This window comes from Rhea americana, unplaced genomic scaffold, assembly GCF_003343005.1.
Source record: "Rhea americana isolate MKP2758 unplaced genomic scaffold, rheAme1 scaffold_125, whole genome shotgun sequence".
Classification (NCBI taxonomy): domain Eukaryota; kingdom Metazoa; phylum Chordata; class Aves; order Rheiformes; family Rheidae; genus Rhea; species Rhea americana.
The window spans coordinates 2,089,770-2,105,697 of NW_028185317.1; the positions used below are offsets into that span (position 1 = coordinate 2,089,770).

At 46.9% G+C, this 15,928-nt stretch overlaps 1 protein-coding gene across 1 annotated transcript; it reads right to left on the minus strand.

Annotated features, from left to right (window-relative positions):
- Positions 1-12,235: 12,235 nt before the first annotated feature.
- Positions 12,236-13,873, minus strand: LOC146600237 (syntaxin-3-like). The gene is made up of 2 exons (XM_085325915.1): positions 13,731-13,873; positions 12,236-13,154 (listed from the first exon to the last, which is right to left on the minus strand). The coding sequence occupies exons 1-2, from the start codon at positions 13,871-13,873 to the stop codon at positions 12,236-12,238; spliced, it is 1,062 nt and encodes a 353-aa protein (XP_085182041.1).
- Positions 13,874-15,928: the final 2,055 nt, after the last annotated feature.

Genomic DNA, 15,928 nt, shown 5'->3' on the forward strand with positions numbered 1-15,928 from the left:
AAAGTCTTCTGGAAATAACTCTCCTCTTCTAATACTTATTTGTAGAGGATTTTCTGCTTTATCAAACACAACTGAATTCACAGAGTGTATTTCTCTGAAGAGTGAAAACTGATTATTAAAATCAGTTTCCTAGTAGTAGGGGGAATTTTGGTGCTTCTGAAGTGCAAAGGAGAGAGCTGCCTGGAGCTAAACTCCGGGATCTCGCACCCTCCTTGTGCTCCCTCTTCTTTCCTCTGGTCACAGTTTCACTAGGACAAAAATCAAGGGTTTCGCCCCCYGCTCCAATGGGAGCAAACACCAAAACAACCCTGGAGTTAGCTCAATTTGGCAGTAGTCCTCGAAACAAGGATAGAGTTTTCAACCTATTAAAAAGGAAAAAAGTGATCCCTAATTTTTAAAGAAAGACTTGTAATTCCAAATTTCTCAAATAGGCAAAGATATTAGATGAGCTCTATAAATAAACTGAGCTTTTAGTTCCTGAATGGCAAAAATCAACAAATACAGAGAAAATCGGGAAAAAGAATCAAGCCAATTTAAACTGATGACAAACCTTYTTTTGTGTTCATGATCTAAAATATAAAATATGTTTTGAAGCATCACAGTAATATCTTAGGCCAAACAAAAGAATAAATTTATTATTTGATTTTAAATATATTCAGAATAAAAACAATACCAAGTGTAATTTGTTGATAAAAAGTCTCTTGGATAGAATTTTTTGTAAGATTTCTAGAAATTGAAATTTTGGGAGATGGTTTCAATGTAAACAGTTTGAGGAAAATGAAGATAAATTCATAAAATTTCTTATCTTGAATTAAAAGAAGTATGCATTTYGAATTGAAAATTTTGCCTTGCTGTAGCACCAGGATACAGTAGATAGAAGAGGGCAACTGCAGGTGAGCAAAGTGGAATTACAATTCTAAGTATTGATGCAAATTTCCCTTCCAATTTTGCCTAAAAGTGTGCATGTCTGGATATTTGACCAAACAGATACTGTAAACTGAAAAAAAACCCTCAAGTAACTTAGTTTCTACGCACTGTTCAAGAGGCTTTTAGAAAGCTGCATTTTCAATAAATTATTCTGTTARAGGGAGTCTCGATTTTTTCGTGTCATAACCAGTAATGTAGAAAGGATGAAAAATTCAGTATTTGAATTGGAACGCACCGATTTTCCTGGGGGTCTCCAACAGGAACTAGAAACCGTTTAGCTGCAGTAACCTACTTTTCCTTTAAAAAAAAATCCTATAGAGCAGTTAAATTGTGGAATTACTTACTTGTCTAAATGTCAGGAAAAGATTTCATAATCTTCAAAAAAAATTGTTTTCTCCATGACAGTTCTCCAACTGAAAAGACTTCATAAACGAAGAACAGTTCATGCTGCCAGTGGAGTTTTTAAATTCGTACTTTTAACGCGATTTCCCAAAAGGTTCCTCTTCTAACGAGCTGCTTTTCGAGCCCCCGCTTGCAGCCGAGCAGCTTTGCAGCGAGCGCGCAGGCCCCTCCGCCGCGAGTCCCGCTCCGCTGGCGGCAGCACGCGCGCAGCCCGCTGCCGGCGCTGCGGGGGAGAAGAGGGATCGAGGCAGCGTTCCCCCTTCACGCAGAAAAAGACAAGATAAATGCCTGATTTCGGAGTACTAACAGAGCCTTTATGTRCCAGGGTTTTGGAGCGTGGCGCCAGCATGGCCACAAGCGTTTCCTGCTCGGTGAAGGGGCTGCATGCAGCCCCCATCACTAATTTAGGGGGAGAAAATATTAATCTGATGCTGCCAGCTCCAACAGCTCCGAAATGTAATTAAGAATATGCTCCAAACCTGAAAAATGAAGAAATAAAACCACCGTGCAGCTGAAAGGCTCRCTGCAATTTTCCTCATAGCAGTGACGGGACCGCCGCGTTCCCTTACCGGCTCGTGGCAGAGAGACGCAGGGGTAAAATCYCCCGAAACTCTCACAAAAGTTAGCAGCAGTGGAACATTTCTAGGCAYTAGTCACCTGTGTGTTCAAAAACCATTATGTTGAAAGGCCGCGGATTCACAGGGTGTAACAACTTCCCTGCCRTTAGGAAATTCCCTTTTATACTATTCGAGCTTCTTTTCAGTTAAAAAAAAAAGGGATGAAACGTGTCTTAAACACAAAAAGCTTTTACAGTACAGGTGGTTTAATATCCCTGAGAAAGGCAGTGCTGGCGAGACTATAAAACAGCGTCAACATCTAAAGCCTCGTGCACCCTGGCAGCATTTTGGAAGKGAAGCAGCTTTTCTTCCAAACACAGTTTTAAAATTATTCCTTTGGGAAAGGCCAGGCCTCGCGGGCAGCRACGCTGCCCGGGCGGTGGCTGGAGGAGATGTTTGCGCTGAGAAAGCTCCCAGCTGAGGGTGGTGGTTGGTGCGTGAATTCGGCTGAGTTTCATTAGAGGCGACGTGAGGCGACACGAGGTGACGCGAGGTGACGCGACACGACGTGAGGCGATGTGAGGTGGGGTGAGGTGACGCCAGGTGACGTGACGCAAGACGATGCCGCACGAGGCGAGGTGACATGATGTGAGGCGACGCGAGGCGACGCGAGGCGACGTGGCGCCAGGCGATGCCAGGTGGGACAAGGTGACGTGAGGCGACGCGAGGTGACGCGAGGCGACATGGCGCCAGGCAATGCCAGGTGAGACATGGCGACGCGAGGCGATGCGAGGCGACATGGCGCCAGGCGATGCCAGGTGAGACACGGCGACGCGAGGTGACGCGAGGCGACATGGCGCCAGGCAATGCCAGGTGAGACATGGCGACGTGAGGCGACGTGAGGCGACATGGCGCCAGGCGATGCCAGGTGAGACATGGCGACGCGAGGTGACGCGAGGCGACATGGCGCCAGGCGATGCCAGGTGAGACACGGCGACGTGAGGCGACGTGAGGCGACATGGCGCCAGGCGATGCCAGGTGAGACATGGCGACGCGAGGTGACGCGAGGCGACATGGCGCCAGGTGATGCCAGGTGAGACAAGGCGACGTGAGGCGAGGCGATGCGAGGCGACGTGGTGCCAGGTGATGCCAGGTGAGACATGGCGACGTGAGGCGACGTGAGGCGACGCGAGGCACCAGGTGATGCCAGGTGGGACAAGGCGACGTGAGGCGAGGCGATGCGAGGCGACGTGGCGCCAGGCGATGCCAGGTGAGACACGGCGACGTGAGGCGAGGCGAGGCAACGTGGCACCAGGCGATGCCAGGTGGGACAAGGCGACGTGAGGCGACGCGAGGTGACACGAGGCGACATGGCGCCAGGCGATGCCAGGTGAGACACGGCGACGTGAGGCGAGGCAAGGCAACGTGGCGCCAGGCGATGCCAGGTGAGACACAGCGACGTGAGGCGATGTGAGGCGACGTGGCGCCAGGCGATGCCAGGTGAGACACGGCGACGTGAGGCGAGGCGAGGCCAGGTCTCCCCCTGCGCCGGGCTGCTCCCCTCACGGCAGGCCCAGCTCTCGCCCGCTGAAAGCTTGCCCGCCAGACGCCTCGTACCACGGCGTGGTTAGCRGCCCAGGGCACCACGGCTGCCCGCAGGGCAGTCCCCTTTCCTGCCTCAGACCTTTCCATAAATCCTCTTGCTTTGAAAGCTCCCCGCCAAACCGTTCGCTCGCTGCCCGGCCGCCGGCGAGCCCCCAGCCGCAGCTCACGGGTGATCCCAGCCCCTTCGCGCCCGCTCGCACAGTAAATCCAGTTGCTCTGGCTCAGAGGGAAGCACCCGACCTGACCGCAAATCCCCAGCCCAGCCTGCGGAGCGCCCTGGCGCCGGGGGTGGCCTCCCCGCCGGCGGGTGAGCCGCCTTATCCCGGAGGAAACCCTCGCTGGGACGGTGTCCATCAGCTGCGCGGGCCGGGGAGCTGCCCACGGYGCCGTGCGGCGGCTCCGACACCTTTGCCTGTTGTCAGGACCTCCACCCCAAGGAGATTTTTTTACAAGAGGTGATTTACAAAGTAAGAGCAGACGCGTGCACCTGGCACTGAAGCGTTCATGGGAGCAACCTCACTTGTTAGACGTGAGAGTGATTTTTGTAATCAGGTTTCACATCGGGAGCAAAACCCACCTGGCACTCGCTGGGCCAGCTCAGACCGCAAACCRAGGTGGCCACGATAAAGCAGCCTGAATTTTTCCGTACCAGAGAGGTCCCCAGGCAAATCTCCATATGAACAGTCTTTAAAATGCAAAGCGTGTGGTCTTTTCCCACTTGTAAAGCTGGGTTTATCTTTTGTAGCTTTTTATTGTTTAAAAAGCTAAAAGTGGAAAGTGAAACGCAAGGGTTTTTTTGCGCATCGCACTGCATTTTTGCCATGCTGCTGTCATTGCAAGGCTGCATTATGCACTGCTTCTGGAAAGATCTCCGTTCTTGCAATGCATATTCAATATAGAGCAGCACTGGTATTTGAACTTAACTTGAGACCCCCCCAAAAATCACATTTTTAATGACATCTCATCATAAATATTATTTGAACAAACTGTCTGCTCTTCTCTCTTGTGATATTACTGGTGACCCTGGTAGCACGGCAAGTAGGAACTCAAGGTAGGGCTCGGCATCCCCTTCCCAGATCTGCGCCTGACTTGCTCCCCATTGCCTCCCACCGTAGTTAATGATGTCTAGACAGAAAGAAAAGCAAAACCAGCATAATCTAATCTACAGTGCAAAACATTAAAATGTCTCAAGCATAGCTGTAGTCTTTGCATGACATTATGACAGCATAGAGCTAAGGTTTTTGAGTAGCCTAATTTTAACTTAACATTTGGCCGTCTCTTAGTTTTCCCCTTAAATATGAATTCCTGAATTTATGATGCTCATCTGAGAAATAATTAAAACAGCTTTTTCATCTATATGCTCTGAATCATTAAAGTAGGTCCTCCACCTTAACTGCATCATGACTGGGAATATTCATAAAGTTAGCATATTCCAAATGAAATCGCAGCCTTCACTCAGAAGAGAAAGGGAACTTTCGTATCTTGTCAAATGTTCATACCTACATTACAATATTAGTAACTTCATTGCATAATTATTTTGCCATACAATAACCAGTCTCCATCTGAGGCCAATATTTAATGAATGGCAACCAAGCGTCAGAAAAACGTGATGAATGCACCCCTGTCTCCAAAACAGCTGAAGTGATCATCAGGAAGATCTACTCCGAGATGCAGTTTCTCTTTTTTTTTTTTTTTTTTTTTTTTTTTTTTTGCTACTTCTCTAATTTGTAATATATCATTGTAACATAAATCAGGGATGTTCTCTTGTTAATGCTGGCACTTTCCTATTTAGAAGAAATAGCAGATGGCCCGTCCCACTCTGCCTAGTGTGCAGGATGTCCTCCCTGGAGATCATTTCGTCCTTCAGATGCCTGACCCACAGGCAGTTTAGACTTCATGGCAGAGCACAGTCCCTCCAAGCTTTTCAGTTGCCAGCCTGCCTTTTGGAAAGGAAACTCTAGCTACACTTCGAGGAAGCTCTGCAATGCTTTTGTCTTCCAAATCGTATTACCAAATGGGAGCAGGCCCTTGCCTCCCTTCCAGGCAYGTTTGTGCTTGTGAAGAGTGAAGCTTTTGCTCACCACTGAAGGTTTGATGTTTCTATAAGTTAAAGAGCTTAACAGCAACCAGTTGTCAGTCCAGATGGTTTTGCCTTAGCACTTCCAGTGTGACTAGAACTGTGACGTTGTTGTTAAGGTGCTTGTTGCTGTGGTGCCCCGCAGCAAGCACCCTCTGAGCATCTGCTTCGCCCTTATGATGGTTTTGCACCATATTCCCACTTTCTGCAAGCAGATGGCAGAGTCCCACTGTCTGAATATCTTTTCATGACACTTAGTTGGACAGAAATGGTATTGGGATGATCTTTTCAAGTTACATTTTAAGGTTGCTGGATATGTTGTTCCCTCCACTGCTGAATTTTTCTCCATTGTACTTACCTCCAAGCTGCAAATGTAGCTCAGCCYCAGCTGAAAGAAAGCATAAGAGCTCAGGGCATCATTTACCAGTGGCTGTGAACAGATCAGGGATCTTTCCTCTAGAGAGTTAGTTCATGAAGGGCAGTATACACTGCCTTAGGCTCTAGAGGCTCAAAGGAAGTTGTGCTGAAAGAAAATTCTCACAGACATGCCCTAGTTGAAACCATCTGTGATAATACAGATTTCTTCCTGTGCCTTATGAATAATTATTTACTGAGCAGTTCAACCAGTTCTTTAGTGAGATTTGCCTWCCTGTAATAGATAATGCCCAGCAACCTGTAACTAGAGTTCGGCCAGATCTTTTCTAAGGTCAATGCTATTTCTGTAGAGAGGTTACATGTTCTGTGTAACGCTGAAGTTATATAAAATGTTTCTGAGTTATGCTGCAGATAGATTAACCCCCATCCCCACTTCTGTGCCCCTCCTCCCCAAACTGGCCTGTGCATAATTCAGGACGGTTTTAATAGATGTAACACTAACATAGCATAATTCCRTATCTGGGGTGAGAAGCAGGACCAGAGCTTACACTAATACCTTTCTATTTACATCATTCACCTAGTGACTGATAATGAGAAGGAAATACTGGAAAATGGAAACTGATAAGCAATATTTGCAAAACCACAGATAACTATTGAAGCAATTTGTTTTTTTATGTTTGTTTAGCTGAGGAGAGGTAGGCTTAAAGTCCTGGGAAAATGCTTGCCAAATGAAGATGGGATCAGCCCGTGCATGGCCTTGCACAGCTGCTGAACAGAAAGACAGCCCCRACCCATGCTAAACAGTTTTGATCATCCACTTGATTTCCACTTCAGGAAAGTCCTCTGAGGAGATTGGACAAATAGAAGAGGCAATGAAAACAAAAGAAAGGCCATCTCTTCATAAAGTTTTATTGACAAAACCCAACTGTTATTCCCATCTTCATCCACTCAAGCAGACGGAACTGAAATGAAATGTGGTGCTTCATGTTAGCCAAACCTCATTGTGCTGTCAGGGAACAGCTTTAGATTGCAAACACAATTACAGCAAGGGGACAACACAATGCTGTTCAGAAAGAAAAAAACAGAAATCACCCTCCTCTGCTGGCTAGAGACCAGGAGGAATAGCACAGCAAATGCAATGGGGTATGTGAGACAACTTCAGGCTGTTATGGGGCCAAAATCCCTCTCACCTAACCCTCCACCTCTGGCTATAAGGCAGGAGAGAGCGGAGGCTCTGCTTTGGTGTGGCAGATTTGGGGAACTGACAGCAGGAGCCCTGAATGCCAGGCCTTTCTCTCCCCAGCATCTTCTCTGCATGCAACCCTGCCTCCTGGGCATCCTTTGCTCAGGGGACACATCTCAGTTGCAGGGGGAAGCAGCAGAGCTCACCTCGATTCATTAATACCAAAGCACAGCAGCAGACTCAAGGGGAAGGCAGTGCTAGGGCTGTAATAGCAAATACTTCAGTGTTAAGCAAAGGAAGAGCAAAGACAGTCACTGTACCAAGAGCACTGGGGGGATCTGTTTTGCATAGCATGCTGGCTGCAGCGGGAAGGGAATTTAGCCATGCACACAGCCACCACTACCAAAGCTGCTTGGCAGACAAAGACAAAGACCAAGTTAAAGGCCCTATCCTACCAAGGTTTCTCCATACGATTAACTGTTCATGTGAGTAGACTTTTTATGGGATGGTTTTTGCCTGAGTGGCATGTGACAGACACCAGAGTAAGCAGGAAATGTGCTCTTTCTCACCAGCTGTGGGCTAAAGATTTAGCCTGTGCATATTGCACACAGAATAAAATTGACAGTACTCTTTGGGATGCCAGGTCAAAATTCAGTAGTTGCAAAGTGGCACAGTTAAGGTTATCTGCAGATGTTTAGTTTGCTCCCCTTGTGTGTGCGCATTATTATTTCATCTTTAATTACATGATTTCATTTAATTTTTAGCAACAAACTCAATCTTGGGCCTCATTCAGACCATCCACACTTCATAAACAGCTACTCAACATTTTGTTTTCTTCACTTAATGTGTGGTCTCATTTCTCACTTACTGYGTGCTATTCAAAGCATGCTCAGAAGATAATGTCATTAATTTCCCCATAGACTTTTCTAAAGTACTCATCACTGTATCGAGTGCTTCACAAGCAGTAGAGTAATTTATCTGAATACCTCTGTGAAATGGAGTGTGTATTTTTCGCTTATGCTGATGAGGAATAAAGGCAGTGAGATTAAGTAAAAGGATTGATCATCTGCGAGTGCCAAATTTTCAAAGTCTAGACCTTACCTTTTCCAGGGTTTTTGCCACTGTTTAGCACTTTACAGGGTCAAAGCACAGTTCACAGTAACTTTAGCTTGTGGTTATGGTGCTGAGCTATTGAGCAAATCACATCTCCAGTCTAAAAAAACAAGAAAAGAAGAAACAGAGATTATTACCCAACCATGAAATGCTACTTTTAGCAGCTTTCTTGGCACTGCCTAGGAACAACACATCAGGGAAAGGAGGATAATCCAGCACTCCAGAGCASCGTTCCACTGCCTGGCAAGCATGAGCATCTCTTCTTTCCTGCAGCCCTTGCCTCATGTGTTGAACATGYTCCAGATCTTGCAGCAAGTTGGAGCAATCCTGCAGCCAGTGCTGTACCCCCAGGACACCCTGACCACAGCCTAGATGATCTCTGGAGGGCCCTTCCAACCCCAGCTATTCTGTGAGGTCTTTGTGACATTTCCAACCACTTGTCCCTGCTCCTCAGACCCCTTCTAGCACCAGCTGCCTGACTAGACATCTCTATCGCCCCTCGAGCCTTCCCATCTCTTTCCTTGCCTCCATATTTTCCTGCTAATACCGTACCTGCCCATAAAAAACACCATCAAAATGCTTTTATACAAAAGCAAGTGTGTGTCCCAGTGTTTTGAAACAATTAAAATATTTTGTCCCAAATTTTCAACGTGAGGTGAATATTTGGCTCATTTTGACTCATAAATATTTTGGCCCAGGTGGTTTTTGGTATAATTTCACATATCTTATATGTAAAAATAACCCCATTAGTGTCTTCTATATCATTTGGTACATATATAGGATTCAACTGTGTCCATCTTGCTCACAGATTTGGTTATGTTCTTCTCTTTCTGTGATCTTTATGCAATAGTGTGCTCCACTGCACACATTTTGTCCTGGCTGGAGCCTTTTCTACAATAGATGTGTGTCTGGTTGTCCCACAGCCATTGCTTTTTAGTAAAGTCGACATATATCATTTTTCTTCCTGCTTATTATTAGTATCTGCTGAAATACCCTTTTATCTGAAAAACAAAGAGTTCTAAGAAGAAAAAAAAAGGGACATGATGRATGTGGATCCCTTTGCTTAGTGCATGGTAGAAATGTGCTCAGATCCTACAGAGGAGGGAGAGTAAGCTCTTTATCATGAGTTACAGAGGACTAGAGTGCACAGGTGTACTCAGGTACACCATAAAAAGAAACACACAAACTGTTCTAAAGTTTATTTTTAGACAACTGTGCAATCAGAACTGGATGGCCAGTCTGTGCAACTGAGACAAAATGGCAACATCCAAAACAGGAATCAGATTAGTTTTATTTTATATGACCTTTTGGCATTAACAATCAAAACACCATTGCTGCAGTGAAAGAACTAAAAGCTCAGTGGTTCTACACAACCTCAAAGGCAGATGCAACTCTAGGATTGAGGCATGAGGAAGGAAGCTCTGAGCAGGGTGACCGTTTTGTCCAAAACAGCCTGTGAGCTCCAGCCAGCACAAACGAGCTTTGGAAAGTGCATCCCTTCCAGGCCACTCTGCTGCCACCAGAAAAGGGAAGCAAGCGCTGAATTGTCACAAGTGACAGCCTTGCCACAAAGCCTTTCAGTACAGCACCTGAAATAGGAGGCCATCACCTCTTGCCACAGTGCAAGAACCCAAGAGAGCTCACTTGAAAAAGTCAAGAGCAAAAATCACATCTCTGAGGCCCAGAGTATGCGTATCACATCAGCTGCAAACAGAGGTATTCCCCTTCAAGTGACTCTGCAGCCAAAATCGCCTCACTCTTATCAGCACTGAGCCCAGACCAGCTGGACTCCAGCCAGGCATTTATCTTGCCTCAATGCCAGGAAATCCAGGGAATGGGAATGCCAGCTGAAAGAAGTGGAGCGTGTAAAGACACGCATTACCAGCACACAGGTGGCTCTGCCCAAATGCCGCCCAGCCCTGCAGGGACGTCAGTCAGGGAGCTGTGGCGTGCTTTTATACAGCCATGCTACCACTTTGCTGCCCCCCATAACCCCAAGTGACAAGTATAACGCTACTATGACCATCTTACTGCTTCGTCAGCAATCTCTTCAGAAAGAAAACCACCCAGCCAACTGGAAAGTCCGCTCTGGGCTGACTGCGCTTACTGGTAAAGCAGATGAACAGCTTTTAACAACAGAAAGTATTTGCATGTGACAGAGGGACAAGTCAGACGTACAAAGTGACAGATGATGTCCAAACCAAGCGGATTTCACAGAAAAAGAAATCACAAAAAGGGCTCTCGGGGCACCAAGCGGTGCCTGCTGAGGGCACCACCCATCCTCTCCTGTCCTTCCCCATGCACAGCTCAGATGGGGACACTGAATCTATTTGTCAGAAATTGAGCAGGAGCAGAGGTCGTTCAATCTGGCCATCACAGCGCAGCCAGTTCTCTCAGAGGATGAACATTCCTGAYGCTGGGAGTTTTAGATCAACATTAATTATCCGTATAGTGAAAAGAGGTACACTTACCTGCATGAAAATTAAATTTTCTAGGTTCATAAAAACATAACCCAACAAACACACTAAGAACTCAGTTTCTTTTCTTTAACTTTGAGCTAACTGCTTCCAAGGAAATAATTCACCCATCTACAGTCAGAAAGGTATTTAAAAAATGTTTTATTAAGGCTAAGACAAAAGACAAAAAAAAAACCCAAATGGTGGCCAAGATAGGCAGGATATAACACAAACTCCCCAACACATGAATAGACCTTCTAAGCATTCCTGAGAATCTGAACAAGGCCCCCATTTTCTTGCTCTCTCCCTAAYTTGAGAGTCTTTAGGAAATTCAGATTGTAATATGGTATGGTGACTATAGAAAACAGTCATAAGGAGTTTCAACTATCTRTGTAGTTTTAGGAGATTTGACAATGAAGTAAGAGACCCATAATTCTGTTATCTCCTTGCAAACTTCATTGATTCCCACATGATATTATAGCATTAGGTTCCCATGCCTAGGAAAATGGCCCTAGATTAGTTCTCAAAAGAGAGTYTGGAGAATTTGCTGACGCACTCAAAGTCACCTTTGCAGTGTGCCAGATGGCGGATAACAGTGTGGGCGTATAACATTTGCATTTGAACTCCCACACTCTGGCCATTCACTTGGTCAGAACTAAGTGTCCACTTGCAAAACTACTGGGGACAATAATAAGTTGGTTAATGAGTCTCAAAAAAGAAACAAACTTTGCTAAAAGAATGAGCCTGACGAGTTCAGTGAGGGTTACTCCCTTTGGCTGCAAAAAGAAATTGGAAGGGATTAAAAACACTGCATTTAATCCTGTCATCTAAAAAATACACAGAGCAGAAAGGCAAGCCCGGAACTCTAACCAGAGTCAGACAGCAACACTTGTGTAAACTCGAGCACAGGGCCCCATCCCACAAACTTCCAGCCCGGGGGACAGTGAAATCCACAGTGGAAATCTAACCACGAAGCCTAAAAGCTAAACACTTGTTTACAATCCAACAGCAATGAAAATGCTACATTAACCCACATAAAAATTATCCAGGAAGTAGAAACTGGACAAAGTGCCGAGAACGAAGAATCAGTCCTGCTGGAGGAGCTTTTGCACTGCCGTGTGGATCGACTGCACTGGCAGGCTTCCTCGCATGCTTTGCAGCAACAAAAAATGCACCAAGCACTTTAGYAAGCTTTAAAAAGCAGCACAAAAATGTCTAACTATTAAAGTTGTTGAAGCTTCGTTTCATAATCTCGAAGTGCTTTTCTGCTGGCTGCTGCAGCACTCTCGGGGGACGTCCTGCAGCTGTGAGCGTGGTCCCAGCGCTGCCGTGCAAGGCAGCAGGCTCCACAGCCCAGCAGCACCTCTCAGTTGCCACCTGGCATGAGCAGGCAACGAAAATCAGTCCAGCACATAAGAGTCCTTCCTGGGAGTACCCACAGGGCTGATACCCACGATGTTGTCCCAGGCACCAAGCTGCAGCTGTGTGCCACATAAGGTGGCCATGTCCATCCCACAGCCGGGGCTGTGCTCAGCCAGGCTCACCGGACCGTCCCCGTCAGGCACGACAGGCACGTGCAGCAGGCGCAGAGGCTCAGCACAGCTGTCAGCGCGGCTGAGAGCCGCGACTGCCGCTTGTACTGCAGGGCTTTCTTCACCTCCTCGCTGGACTGAGAGATGTAGTCTAGCGTGTGCAACATGTAGTGCTCCACGTTGTTGATAACTTCATGCTGCTCCGACACTAGCACCTCCAGCTGCAAGAAGAGTGAGTGTAGCTCCGTGATTTGAGCCTCCAGGTCCAGCAGCTGCTGGTGGCGCACCTGAGCCATGGCCAGATGCTGCTTGGCCTTCAGCACCTCCAAGTCCCGGCCTACAATGCGGGGAGCGACAGGGCTCTCTACCAGCTCGTCAATGTCTTTCTCTCCCAGGCTCAAGCCTGCCAGCTCTGCCTGCCTCGTGATCTGCTCTTTCAGTTTCCCCACATAGAGGGTCTCCTTGGTGTAATGCCTGTTCAAGACGTCCCGGTACCGCCTGACCAGGAGGGAGAGCTGGTTCTGGCGGATGCGATGCCCTGCGCACCACGGCCTGCTGTCTCGGACCAGCTTGTCTTGAATGGCACTGAGCTGAGGCTGGATGACCTTAGCTTCGTTGGTGAAGGAGGCTTTCATATTGCTGAGCCCTTTCTTCTCCTCGTAGATGCTCTCCTCAGTGGTGCAGCAGAGCACTTTCTGCTGCTTCTTGTCAATACTCTCAGATAACTCCTCTAGCTTGTCCAGGGCCAAAGAGAGGTTAGACCCCTCCTGGAAAACCTTGCTCATGGGACTGGCCTCCTCTTCACTGAAAACAGGATTATCAAAGGCAAGGATATCATCTATATCACAGGAGYCCCCCACTTCTTTAACTCGCATCCGCAGCTCCTCCAACCTGTCCTTCATCCTGGGCACCAACTGCTGGCAACATCTGTGACAGAGGGACACCAAAAGTACACATCAGCTTTGTGAAGGAATATGTGAGGTCAGCTCTTTTGCGTCAATGGAAGCTGTTAAAATCTTTCCTCCCTGAGCTTGAGCAAATATTGACTAAGGCAATAAGCTTCCCCCAGGTTTGCTCTGTGTCACGTGACTTTCTGGTACCAGCCAGGTTAGACTGCATGCCAAAACTGGGTGGCACACGTCCCACAGAGACAAGATTGCAATAGAGAGAGGGGTATTATAATGACTGTGGGGGAATAAGTAAAGAAAAAAAGATTTCACCAAAAAAAAAGCAAAGTAATAAGAAGAGGACAAGCAAATGCACCCACACTGCTTGGACTACTTGCAAAAGCCATATCAAACAAGACCACAGCTGTAAACCCGACTTTCCGTGGGTATGTTTGAGTACAGGAAGAGATTGTGCTGGCTTAAAATCCTATTCTCCAGGTCTTAATACAAAGAACTTTTGTTTRCTATGAATCAAAAAAGCCCTGGAAGTCCAAGTCACGCCATTCAAGGGATCGCATTTAAAAGAGGCACGAAAGAAAGGGAAGAGGAGACTCACCTGGTGAAGTAAAGGGGAAAAAGTGCAGAGCAAAGCTGTGAGCAGCTACATCCCAGAGGGACAGAGCTGGAGAGGGACACCCATGCCTTTGCGTGTCCGCGAGGGGAACTCGCAGCCTGCCAGCCTGCGTCTCTGCCTCTCATGCTCGCTGTTTAACTCAGTGCTTCGTGTGACCTCACTGCCTATTGACTTCTCCTGTTACATTCCCTTTCGCTGTGATGCCGTGCRACAGCAGTTAATTCCCTTATCCTGTAAATAGTCTTTAAACTGCACTTTACTTACCCCAGCTGAAGCACTTTGGCATACGTAATAGCGCCAACAAGGAACAGTCATGCATTTCAAAGCTCGCAGAAGTGCCGGTCCAGGAGGCGGGCAGCGTGCCAGTCCTCAGCCTGGGACGTGGCATGCCGAGGGCTTGTCCAGCGGACAAGGGGCTCTCTGCTCCTCTCCAACGGGCACAGCAATGCTGTAAAGACCACTCCAGGTTTCAAAGMAGCAATAAACCTGCAGCGGTTGGATCCTTGGATCTCAACAGTAGGGTAACAGTTCACAAAATGGAAAATCACAGGAGCTCAACCCTCCCTTATTGCTTGTCAGCAGAGGCTTAGATCGCTTTGCTAATATTTGTCAGTTAAAGACCTAATCCAAAACCTACTGATTTCAGAAGTTTTGAATCAGACCATCACTGGCTTTTGACACACTTCTGTAGAGACAGGTAAGCAGCATTGTGCTTTCTTTTTCGGGAAGGTAGATCGATGCTGCAGAGCTAACATCTTACGGAGGAAGTGCAGAAGAGCCAGCTCTGACCTCCCTTGCTTAACTGAAGGCAGCTGAGCCCTCYCGCTTTCCTGCTCCTGCCATCTCTGCCCACTCCCACCCCACACCCCTGAGTTTTACAGCTGTAGAAGTCTGATTTAACTTGACCAATAAATATTTTATGCTAGTGCAGCCAAGAACAGCATCTGACCTGCTATAAATCAAGCAGTCCAAAAGGGACAGTAAAACCAGACAACTTTTATCACTGGTCTGCACAGCTCCAGCTGCTTCCTAGGATCAGCATCATTGTTTCTTGCTCCACCAGGCCAAAATGGGCTGAAAGCTCCCTTTTTGCACATAGGGTTTGTATATTTTGAATTCATACTGAAAAGACCTCTATGCTTTCTGTAAAATGCCTCGGGATATCTAACGTAACTCCTATCTCATCTACCAAAATTGACTAGAAAGTAAGGAAAGAACTATTGAAACATCTGAAAGATATTGTGGTTATAAGTAGTCAGGAAAAGGTGTTAGTGAAGATAATAGTCTGGATGTGCAGAGAGGAGGAAGCTGATCAAGCAGAATGTAACAGAGAGCTATTTCTAAATGACATTGATGCAAGCATATATTGCTGGCTATCTCAGAACTCAGTGTGCCTCTTAATAATGATATARTAATGGAAGGCCAAATTCTATTATTATTATTTATTATGTATTTTGAATTAAAAACATTGAGTGGAGTCAAAATGTTGGTACTTCCACCTCTGTGAAGGTCTGAAAGACTCAAAGAGCAGAAGCATGGATGATGACAGACTCGTTACTGGCAGTATCCGAGTGCAAGCAGGCAAAATGAAAACTCATCCATTAATAGCCAACACCTACAATGTGCTGTATATTTTAGTAGCAGCTGCTGATTTTAGTATGTGCTTGACTTCAAGCCTATGTTCAGCCCTACAATGGCGCTAATTTGATTTATGACAAATCTGAAATCATTGGAAGTTACAGTGTCCCACCAAGCATTTGGCCGCCAGAAACTGGGCCTGCAAATGGCTTTTGCAAGTCCGGGCTGAGACTCCAAGTCAACCCACCAGCAYTGGAGATTCCCCCAAATCAGACTATACCAGACATAAACTGAAGGAGGTGTCTGCAGAAGGGAAGTGTGGAGCGGTTGAAGTCCCACCTGGGGAGAAGCAAGCAGAGACATTTTCCCAGGTTTCAGCCTTGTGCACAGCACACTCACATATCAGCACCGCTTCCCCTGTATCCCTTCTTCTTCCCACTACTCCGCTTCTCTCTCCTCAGGCAGGGGTTTACCACCACAGAGGAGTGAAAACACCAGTTCTCCGTGATAGCCGCCACGGGCCAGGGTAGTTCCCCTCCCCATGTCTGTGTGCTTCCTGCCTTCCAAGTGTTTCCAGGACTTTCTGCTTTGCCTCCACCTCC